The 12,208-nt window shown below is 29.0% G+C and overlaps 2 protein-coding genes across 2 annotated transcripts; both read right to left on the reverse strand.

Moving 5' to 3' along the window:
* Positions 1-578: 578 nt before the first annotated feature.
* On the reverse strand, positions 579-2,645 carry LOC117912383. The gene is made up of 2 exons (XM_034826950.1): positions 2,535-2,645; positions 579-1,009 (listed from the first exon to the last, which is right to left on the reverse strand). The coding sequence occupies exons 1-2, from the start codon at positions 2,633-2,635 to the stop codon at positions 679-681; spliced, it is 432 nt and encodes a 143-aa protein (XP_034682841.1). The 5' UTR covers positions 2,636-2,645; the 3' UTR covers positions 579-678.
* Positions 2,646-5,387: 2,742 nt separating this feature from the next.
* Positions 5,388-9,531, reverse strand: LOC117913569. Its single transcript, XM_034828568.1, has 4 exons — positions 9,124-9,531; positions 8,972-9,042; positions 5,861-5,938; positions 5,388-5,566 (listed from the first exon to the last, which is right to left on the reverse strand). Exons 1-4 carry the CDS (start codon positions 9,468-9,470, stop codon positions 5,562-5,564), a joined length of 501 nt encoding a protein of 166 aa, XP_034684459.1. The 5' UTR covers positions 9,471-9,531; the 3' UTR covers positions 5,388-5,561.
* Between the last annotated feature and the right edge of the window lie 2,677 nt (positions 9,532-12,208).

The raw sequence follows: 12,208 nt of genomic DNA on the forward strand, positions 1-12,208 counted from the left end.
AATTTTCAATGATTTTTGGTGATTTTTTGTTTAGAAACTTTAGGAATTATAATAGTTGAAGGTTTCGCACCTTGTCTTACTTCGATACATCATACAAAACACACTCCTTTGATAAGCTAAAGGTCATTCGAGTCTCCTCTTTCTTACAATTTCAAGGGCACCAAGATCCTTATGGTCTATCAAATAAAAACTTTGTCGATCCAAGAAACAAACAAACAAAGAAAGTGAGCTTATTGGCACAAACAAACGAGCAAACCCGTACTTTTACAAGGTTGAATGGATTCCAACTTTAGCAAAATACGTTAAAGTGAGTGAAGAACATATCTGACTTTATGATAGGTTCATTAAGAGTAAAGGAAGTAAAATATATAGACTATAAGTAAGATTGCCAATCTTGAAGAATAAACATTTTTAATTTTTAAAATTTTTACTATCAAATTTTACAAATAGAAAATAAAAACATGGTATCAAACATGATTTTGAAAAACATTTTCAAAATTTTTAATTTAAAAAACAAAAATCAACAAAACATACCCTTAATTAACTTATGAATTTTACTATTTTATTTAAAAAATAACTAAAATGGTGAGACCAAATTTTCATTATAACAATCATCTATATATAATTCAAGATATTTGTATACATGAATAAATGTTTCACCACACAATGCATTGATCATCACATGGAAAAACAATCTGACTTGGTGTGAGCTCTAAATAGAATTTTTACTGCCGGGGCAGTTGTGGAATGACCAACTGACTCCCATCTCCGGCGAGTCGACGGCCGGGGAAGGTTCTCCGGCACAATTGTCTCCAATGAGTTGAGCTGCCAGGGCGGGCACATTCTCTTGTCGCTCCACCTCGTTACCTCTTTTCTTTCACCAATTAATTGCAAATCTTGGGCAATGGCCAGCCCTTCACCACTCATTAAATTGGACATTTCTAAGCTTATTATCATGCATGTCAACCCCACGAGACATTTGCTCTTCAATGAATTTTCTTTTCTTGGCCTATCGGAGAAAAAACCCCGAAAAGAGAAATGAAAGGTTAGAACAAAAAATTAAAAGAAAAAGAAAGTATGTGGTCAAAATGAATCATAAGTGGTATACATTAGCCAAAATGTATATTATTGTGCTAAAGTGCGCCAAAAGGGTTAGAAGATATTTGTTGTGATCTCTTTTCCGATGCATGTTAATGAAAAGACATGAGAATCAAATGTGTCAATTCGTGTTGATAAGTTATGTTTGTGTCATATCAAAACTTAGGTATTCTAGTTCAACACAAACTCGACACGGACAATAATAACATAGAAAATGTAAACTCAAATACTTCTTAATTATTAAATCAATAACACGTTGTATAACCTATTTAACCCATTTAATAATCAAATTAAGTTAAATGTCAATTGACTTTTTTATTTAAAAACAAATTTAAAATGAGTCGAGATTAAATAATTTAAAGATATAATTAAGTTAATAATAAAATTAAATAATATAAAGATATAATTAAGTTAATAATGAAATTATCAGATTGGTTAATTCATTTTAAATTCATGTTACGCATATTGATAAAAAAATGACCTATTTATTAAATGGAGTTATGCAACTTAATACGAATATGACTTAAACTTATTTATACTCAACCTAAACTTGTGAAAAGCGTGTTAAATTCGTACAATCGTGTTAGATTTTGTCACCCCTATATGAGATAGGCTAAAACGAATAGATGAAGTTTGCCTAACATGCAGTTTGATTTCATTTTTATTAAATTATTAGCTTAGAATAATATCATTTAAAATTTGATCAAAATATAGCAACTCATTTCTAATTATGTAGAAGGTCCTTATGATTTTAAAATACATGTACAAGATTAAAATTAAAAGATACTCATACATATATAAAATTAAAAAAAATTTTTTTATTCAATGAGGTATTACAATCATCTTTATTTAGATAAAACATTTTTATTGTACTCATAGGATTATGAAATTGAACAAACTTTTACCTTTAAATTATAATCAATTTTGATATCATTTATAATGATTTAACGTAAATTTCTTCGTAAATAAACTCTCGAAGAACGTCATACAAAGAATGTAGCAGGTGTAATATTATGAATTATAGGCTATAAATGGCGCATGTTAATGGGAACAAATAATAGTAAGCGCCGCCAAGGCTGATCGACCAGGAAACCTCAAAGCAGCCTAACTTGAAATCAAAAAGCTAGAACAGGCACAGGTGGGTCATGTCATGCTGTCATGTGAAGTACAATATGGGTCACAAGAACCACAAAGTAGTACAAGTCGGCTGATATTGAAGTACAGGTGGTGCATGTTAGCAGAAACCAACAAGAACACGCTAAAATGGACCAGACGATGTTTGGCAGCTTTGGCTCACCAAGAAAATTGAGCTACCACCTAGCAGACTAGTGGAACAAACGGGAAAATAGCAACAATATTGAAACAAATAAATGGGTTATGATGCGCAGCAATAAGCGGTGAACATGCTAAGATGCGCGGAGAGAGGGTTGACTCACCATGAAACTTGATCAGTTTTAGTTGAGCTTCGAGAAGATGATGGGCTGGACCCAGATGGTGGAGGCGAGAGATTGAGGCAGCAACCAGCAGAGAAGGCCATTCTCTCTCTCTCTCTCCCCCAAAGTTTGAGGAGAGGGTGATTACATATATAGAGCAGGGGTGTTTGGGCAAATTTTCACGGAAGTTGGCCAGCTAGAGGTAGGTGAGAAAGACGCCAACGATGGCCCTTAGTGTTTGAACACGTGGGTTGGACCCTCCAATCACGCCACTTCTTTTACTTGCCGTCTCACAACACTTGCTTTTTGGACGCACCCTCAAGTCTCAACCACTGCTGCAACACGTGCCCAACCCCGCTCTTCTTATTGGTCTGGCCAGAATTTTAACCTATTAAGATCGACTGGAAAAGTATCGACTAAAAATCTAACAAATATCAGACTTGAAACTGGTTGAAGTTGTGAACAATCCGTTGAAACCCGAACCCGTAGTTCTTTTTTCCTTTTTTCTTTTTTCTTTGTTCAATTCTTAATTATTTTATTAATTTTTATTTAATTATTAAATACCATTAATAATTAAAATTTAAGTTCATAAATAATAATAATTATTAAATTAATGCCTAATCACTTTTTTTATGACTTTGATTTTTATCTTTTAAATGTTTTTATTTTACAATATGGTTTATGAAGGTATAAACAACTTTTGCTTCTTTTATTGAAAAACATGAATTTCTCTGACTCCGTATATTGCAATTAGCTTCCCCTTCTTATAGCTATTTTTGTAGTTGTTATAGTATTCTTCAACTGACTTTTCTCTATCTTATGTCTATTGTTCTTAATTTTGTCGGTCATGTTTTTTCTATTTTGGTCAAAGTTATTATGTTGGGTAGGCTTTTTCTATTCTGGTCAAAGTTATTATGTTGGGTAGGTTTTATGGCAAGAGGGTGGTACCATTCAGAAATGAATATAGTCTAATTTTATGCATCTCCCATTTAGATTTTATCATGGTTTTAAAAATTGATCGGTCGGCCACCATTCCGGTCCGATTCGCATCTTTGAGCCGGCCAGCATTTGAACTGCCCTGAACTGTCGAAATTGATAATCGGATTGGTGAACCGGTGTCACTCTCTATCTCACAATATGAAAAAAATATTAAAAGAATATTTTAAAGAGCAAATTAATTATAATTATTTTGTAATTAAATGCAAAAAAATTTTAATTGATTACCAAAAATATAAAAATTATATAATTTTCTTCATAATATTTTTAATATTATTAATAATTAATTAAATATTAAAAAATTATACATATATCATGATTTATTTTATATTGTTTAATACAATTGAATTAAATGGATCATAATTTTAATATTAATATATATTTTAAAATTAGACATATTACAATCAAATATCATAATATTAAATATAATTTAATAATAAATGTACACTTATAAAATTCATATTTTTATCGATGTATACGATATTATTAATATGATAAATCATATTATACATATATCAAATTATTTAATAAAACAACTTAAAAATATCAATATACTTCTAATTACATTTTTATGAAGTTTTTTTTTTTTATATTTTTATAAATTTTGATCAATTTTAGGCTTATCGATATTTTTTTCCAAACTATCCGTCAATATATCTCCGATATATCCGTAAAATCAAAGTACCGATATATCCATGATTACCGATATTTTCATCTTTGACCATAACCCATAATATTGAAATTTGTCATAAACAATAATTTAATAAATAAATTTAATAAATAAATTGTAACATTCAAACTTTCCCTAAGCAATAATTTAGACTTTTGAAACTTTCAAAGTTTTAATGTAGAAATGTCAAAGTTTATGACTAAAAAATTAAAATATCAATTATATACATATAAGTATGTTATTGATTGAGAATACCAATTATATATATATAGAAAAGTTATTTTGTTTAGTATCGTTTTAATACAAAGAAATAATATTTAAATATAAAAATGCAATATTATGAGTCTTTCATTCAAAATTTTAGACTTTTTTTTTCTATATTTTATATTTTTATTCACTTTATTAGTTTATTTCCATTATTAATTATTTTAATTTTACAATTGTAATTTTTAAAATTTTATGATTTTTATTTAAATTAATCAAAACATTATGATTTAAAAAAATATATATATGAAAACATTGTGTCACTCATAATTTACTATTTTTAATTTTCAAAATTATTTTTAATTTTAATAATATATATATATATATATATATATATATATATATATATATATATATATATATATATATATGACGTCATTGGTTCGACCATCGATCCGACCAGTGAATCGATAACTTTTTCGATTCAATGACCGATTCGATTATCAAAACATTATATTTTATAAAAGTCACAAATTTAAAAATTATAAAAATACTAATTATATATATTCCCCTTCATACAAGGCTTGTTTTGGTCAAATAGGGAAGGACTGGAATGTGAGTTGAGGAAGGCCCAAATATAATTCCGGAAAAAATAACATAATAAATTAAAGGTAATATTAGCCTAAATTTTTGTTTTTAAAATTAAAAATTAAAAAATAAATTTAAAAACCCTGTTTTTTTATTTTTTATTTTTAGTAATGTATTTTTTATTTTCTAAAAACCCTGTTTTTTAATCAAAACATTATGATTTAAAAAAAAACTATGAAAACATTGTGTCACTCATAATTTACTATTTTTATTTTTCAAAATTATTTTTAATTTTAATAATAAATATTTTTATTATATTTTTATTTTTTATTTTTTATTTTTAAATTAGAGGAGTCATTTACATATATTTTTTATTTTTTATTTTTAAAAACAAAAAATAATAACAACTTTCATATAAAATACAAAAACTAAACAATAGACTCTTATACAGATGGCCACATCACATATCAAAGTTCAGTGAACACTTATTGGGATGCACCATATCCAACCATAAACATTAGTTTATCAAAAAATATGAATCTGGAAGATGTCATGCAAGTCTTTTTGGCACCTCAACCTGCATGATTCACATGGATAGCATCAGACAATGTTTTCAACTCATCACAGATATTTAAAATCAGGCTGTGTTCCCTGAAACTAACTGACTATGGAAAATAAAGGCCTTTTGAAGAGAGACAAAAATTCTCCTAACAAAGTGGTATAAACTCTAATGTGCTCCAAGTATTAACAGTGGGAGTTTCTTGAAAAGATTTCCCCAGATCTCCTCCTTTATAACTAAAAGTATAAGATGCCACATTCCATGGTAAGAAGAAAAGGCAGCCTATGACAAGGTGAGTCACAAGAAAAATACCTCTTTCTCTTCCATCTGGTGTAACAGAGTTCCTCAAATTGCCAGTCGGCTCCATCATCATAGTAGAAGCATCACAAACTGCATCACAAACAAAATTAAAAAATTTAGAATATTTCTCATCCTTTCATCCCTTGTAGAGGAATCAAGAGGACAGTCCAGGCCTCAACTTCATTCAGATATCATCTCTGATTTAACTATTGACTTGCGCCCAATATAGAAGATGGTCCGTGAAACGAATTGCGAGCATCCTCATTGACTGAGACACAGATATTCTCCAGTAATTTAAGTCTTATATGACCTGACCATCAACCTAACGGATTCTAGCTACACCCACAGGCACTAGAGAAAAAAGAAACTGTGTCTCTGGTTAACCAATTTCTCTAGACAAATTACAGTTTCCACCTTCATCTTCATTAAATTTATTCTTACCACATGAATGCAGCATTCAAAATTCAACTTTCAGTTGGGAGCATCTTTGATGCCTCAATGATCCTAAACTTGAGAAAAAGAAAAGAAAAACCCAAAAAAATTGTATCTTATGATCAACATAATGTAAAATAACTTGCTATTTCTGAGATCGGTGGAGTCCAGAAATCATCAATCATGTTAAATGTCCTCATAACCTTAGAATCATTACAGCAAACATCACATATGACAGCATTTTATTACTGCCTCTAAATCGAGGATACTAAAGCAGGGTTCTGGATACCCTTTTCATGTAAGAGAACAGTTTGATTGGGGAAGAACCGACCATCAACATCATACGTTAAACTTCTCATTACAGCAAACATCACATATGACAGCATTTTATTACTGCCTCTAACTCGAGGATACTAAAGTAGGGTTCTGGATACCCTTTTCATGTAAGAGAACAGTTTGATTGGGGAAGAACCGATCATTACAGCAAACATCACATATGACAGCATTTTATTATTTTGCCTCTAACTCGAGGATTCTAAAGCAGGGTTCTGGATACCCTTTTCATGTAAGAGAACAGTTTGATTGGGGAAGAACCCAACATTACAGCAAACATCACATATGACAGCATTTTATTACTGCCTCTAACTGGAGGATACTAAAGCAGGGTTCTGGATACCCTTTTCATGTAAGAGAACAGTTTGATTGGGGAAGAACCGATCATTACAGCAAACATCACATATGACAGCATTTTATTATTGCCTCTAACTCGAGGATTCTAAAGCAGGGTTCTGGATACCCTTTTCATGTAAGAGAACAGTTTGATTGGGGAAGAACCGATCATTACAGCAAACATCACATATGATAGCATTTTATTACTGCCTCTAACTTGAGGATACTAAAGCAGGGTTCTGGATACCCTTTTCATGTAAGAGAACAGTTTGATTGGGAAAGAACCTCTCATTACAGCAAACATCACATATGACAGCATTTTATTACTGCCTCTAACTCGAGGATACTAAAAGCTAAAGCAGGGTTCTGGATACCCTTTTCATGTAAGAGAACAGTTTGATTGGGGAAGAACCCAACATTACAGCAAACATCACATATGACAGCATTTTATTACTGCCTCTAACTGGAGGATACTAAAGCAGGGTTCTGGATACCCTTTTCATGTAAGAGAACAGTTTGATTGGGGAAGAACCGATCATTACAGCAAACATCACATATGACAGCATTTTATTATTGCCTCTAACTCGAGGATTCTAAAGCAGGGTTCTGGATACCCTTTTCATGTAAGAGAACAGTTTGATTGGGGAAGAACCGATCATTACAGCAAACATCACATATGATAGCATTTTATTACTGCCTCTAACTTGAGGATACTAAAGCAGGGTTCTGGATACCCTTTTCATGTAAGAGAACAGTTTGATTGGGAAAGAACCTCTCATTACAGCAAACATCACATATGACAGCATTTTATTACTGCCTCTAACTCGAGGATACTAAAAGCTAAAGCAGGGTTCTGGATACCCTTTTCATGTAAGAGAACAGTTTGATTGGGGAAGAACCGACCATCAACATCATGCGTTAAACTTCTCATGAGTATTACTTGTCGATATTGGTAAAAATGCATGTTTCTGAATGCTTCAAAGATCGATCACCAAGTTTTATATGTGACAATTTCAGGAGGAAAATGTTCATGTCCAATGGAGACGTTTTTTTTCATCAGAATTCCAAATAATGAAAAACCATAGGTTAAAATTTTGATTTCTTTTGTTCTCTCATATTTGCTATGATAACAATCGTATCATGAGAATAAAATCATCAAACAGCTTGCTAAAATCTCTAGTCAATGCAACAATACAGAGTGGAGGGACATGTAAATCATCTACTCCCTACTAAGCCAATGACACTATAAATGCCCAAATGATCAATACTGCAAAACAAATTGTATTATTCCACATAAATTCAGCTAGCAATATGTACTAAACTAAAATTTACGAAAGTGAACCTAGACCACATCCCAAGTAGGTTCCCTCCCCCCTGTATTTTGAACCAAATTGTTACCCCCATCAACATTTTTTTTTCCAAAATGTTCTGAATGACACACAAATTTGATTGAAATTAAATGAGTAAAAGTAAGGATGATTAAGAAACAGGGCATAAAAAATAAAAGGGGGTGGGGGGATGGAGGGAGGGGGAGAGAACATCTCATTTGAAATTAAGTGACAGACATGTGCAGAAATGAACAATACATCCCATAAACTGAACTAAAATTCACTTTATTTTTAATAGAAGAAAAGGAAAAAGAAAGATCCCTCTAGGGTTTATTTTAATAGAAGAAAGGAAGACATGGAAGCACAAATTCAGTGTAGCAACTCATTCACAGTCAGAACTCCGAATTACACAATTTAAGAAGAATAAAAATGAGCCAAATTCAAGAAGAAATTTCGTCCAACAGGTAAGAAATAGCAAAAACCCAAATACCCGATACCCACATTCTTTGTAATCTCAAACAAAATCAGTAGCCTAGAAATCTTTTCTTAAAAATTAACTCAAACAAAAGAAACACCCACACAGCTCCTCTAACAAGCATCATTGTTCATTTGTGAAAAGCAAGCAATACTTCTGTATCTCCATATTATAAAAATGAAAAAGACGAAGAAAGAAAACCAAACAATTTTTACCTACCGGGAAACGGGACCGTTTTGATGGTTTCTTCTTGTCTGCCCTCGTAATCTCTCCCGAAACACCCAAACAACCTAAGCCACCAAACAATTATATAAATATTGGATTAAAGAATCAGAGGCCTGTAATACCAAAATACATGTGATATAATTCACCAGATTCTACGAAGATCGGTGACTTTGGCTCGGATGCCGGAGATGGTAAAATTTGGAGAGCCGGCGGGACGGCGGAAGACAATTTTTGAGAATCGAATCAACTTTGGAGCACTCAAGGAAGCATCAGTCTGCTTCCCATTGACGAAAATCTCTAGGACTGATACCCTCCCAGAGAGTTCGCTCCGACTAGTGAACTTGGATGCACGAACCTCCTTGCCTTCTCTAGGTTGGAGTTTGATGATGTCACCGTAGTTGCCTGGTAAAGCTCCTTCTCGCACTTCTCTTACCTCGATCACTGCATCGGTTTGATTCGATATCACATCTACTCGCGAGCTTGCCACCCCCATTTTTTTCTTTTCTTGTGACTTCAATCTATCTCAGATTAAATATATGCTTTGAAGGGCGTTTTGTTCATTCATGTATGGACATTATCCACCTAATCTCCCCTACACATTTACTTGAATCATGGTCAAAAACCAAAATACTCTAGAATTTAATATACATCCGCCTTCTTTTTCTTCTTCCTCTGTTTCTTTTCTTTCAAGATCTATTTGAAAATTATTTTTTAAACCAGTTATTTATTATTTTATTTGTTGTTTCTTTATTTCCCCTTTTTCCTTTTCTTATGAATTCAGCCTCTCTCATATTAAATACAATAATGATGAGCTTGAAGCCACAAAGATATCCCATCAACATCTAGAATCTAGATGTGTGTCAACATCTAGACGTATGTCAGCATATAGACGTGTGCCAACGTCTGTATGACGTACGGACATGGACGCATCTGGATTCTGGTATGACAAAATTGACCAAGTAAAAATATGACTGAAAAAGTTGCATGCTTCTTACTTGACTTTTGGGTCAAAATGACTCATTTATATATATATATATAAAAAAAATTTAACCATTTTATAAAATTTATCTTCAAATTAGTTTCTTTGATGCCACGTGAAAGCCATGTCATAGGATTTTTTTTTTTTTCAAAATTTTTGTAAAAACCTCAATTGACAATTAAGTTTTTATTTTTGAATGAAGTTGCAGTGCCAATTAAGACTTTAATTTTTAAATTAAAGCCACGATTACTAATTAAGATTTCATTTTTTTTAACTAAACTCTCAATTGGTAATTGAAACTTTATTTTTTAACTAAAGTCTCAATTACCAACTAGGGCTTCATGTATTTTTATTTTTATTTTTTTACTTTAAAATTTAATTAAAAACTATTAAATTGTAATTTATCATTGAAATTAAAAATATATGCTTTAATAATAAATTATTTATATTTAAACTTAAGAATCTAGTATTACTTCAAAAAACATAAATTGATAAATATAAGATGTTATAAATGAATATTTTATTTATTAATAAATTAATCATCTTAAAATAGTAAATTTATATAACATATAAATAAGATATAAAATTGTATAATTTATTAATTTAAGATATTTAATTTGATATTTTTTAAGATATTAATTTATTTGTATTATGACAAATTTATCTTTATTGAAATAATAGTATATTCCTGAGTCGTAGTTGTCAACTGAGGTTTCAGTTAATAATTTTTTTTTTTTACTTTCAAATTTAATTAAAAACTATTAAATTATAACTTATTATTGAAATAAAAAAATATTTACTTTAATAATAAATTATTTATATTTAAACTTAAAAATCTAGTATTACTTTAATAAACATAAATTTATAAATATAATACACTAAATGAATATTTTATTTATCAATAAATTAATAATCTTAAAATAATAAAATTATATGACATACAAATAAGATATAATATTTTATAATTTATTAATTTAAGATATTTAATTTGTTGTTTTTTAAGATATTAATTTATTTGTATTATGATGTATTTATCTTTATTGAAATAATAGTATACTCTTAAGTCTCTATATATAGATATTTTGACAAAATTAGTTAAAAAAGGTCTATTACAAAATATAATTTTTAGTAGTTTCATCAAAGTCATAAAAAATACCCACTAAACATTTATATGCTGAAAAAAAAATATATAATCTCATATACCTCTACAAGGAGAGAACTTATGGATAAATTTAACATAAAATAAATAAATTAATATCTTAAAAAAACAACAAATTAAATATCTTAAATTAATAAACTATACAATTTTATATCTTATTTATATGTTATATAAATTTATTATTTTAAGATTATTAATTTATTAATAAATAAAATATTAATTTATAATATCTTCTATCTTTCAATTTATGTTTGTTAATGTAATACTAGATTCTTAAGCTTAAATATAAATAATTTGTTATTAAAATATTTTTTTTAATTTTAATAATAAACTATAATTTAATAGTTTTTAATTAAATTTTAAAGTTAAAAAAATAATAATTGAAACCTTAGTTGACATTTGAGACTTTAGTTTAAAAATGAAGTTTCAGTTACCAATTGAGGTTTCAGTTAAAAATGAAGTTTCAATTGACAACTGCGGATTCAATTAAAAAACTAAAGCCTCAATTGGCAACTATAACTTCAATTCAAAAATGAAGCCTCAGTTGTCAATTGAGGCTTTAACTAAAATTTAAAATATATATATATATATATATATATATATATATATATATATATATATATATATATATATATATATATATATATATATATATATATATATATATATATATATATATATATATATTTATAACATGGCTCTTACGTAGCACCAAAGAGGCCAATTTGAACATAAATTTCATAAAGTGGTTAGATCTAATTTTTTTTTTTTTTGGTATACATGGGCCATTTTGACCCATAAACTCTGTCTTATGTCTATAAATGCGTCAATGCCCTTGAAAAAACCCATTTATATATATATATATATATATATAACACGTTTAAAACATTTCAAGTCCTTAAATACGATTTTGTTATATAAAATATTAAAGAACAATTTTTAAAAACTTATAATCAACTTGACAATTTTTTTTTTTTTTTTTTGAAATGCTTAGATATAATCTACAATTAATAAGATCAATTTTTTGAATTTCAATTTATTCTTAAAAGTTAGAAAATTTTCTAAAGAATTTAAATTATTAAATATGTCTCAT

This window comes from Vitis riparia, chromosome 4 (genome assembly GCF_004353265.1).
Source record: "Vitis riparia cultivar Riparia Gloire de Montpellier isolate 1030 chromosome 4, EGFV_Vit.rip_1.0, whole genome shotgun sequence".
In the NCBI taxonomy this organism is placed as follows: Eukaryota; Viridiplantae; Streptophyta; class Magnoliopsida; order Vitales; family Vitaceae; genus Vitis; species Vitis riparia.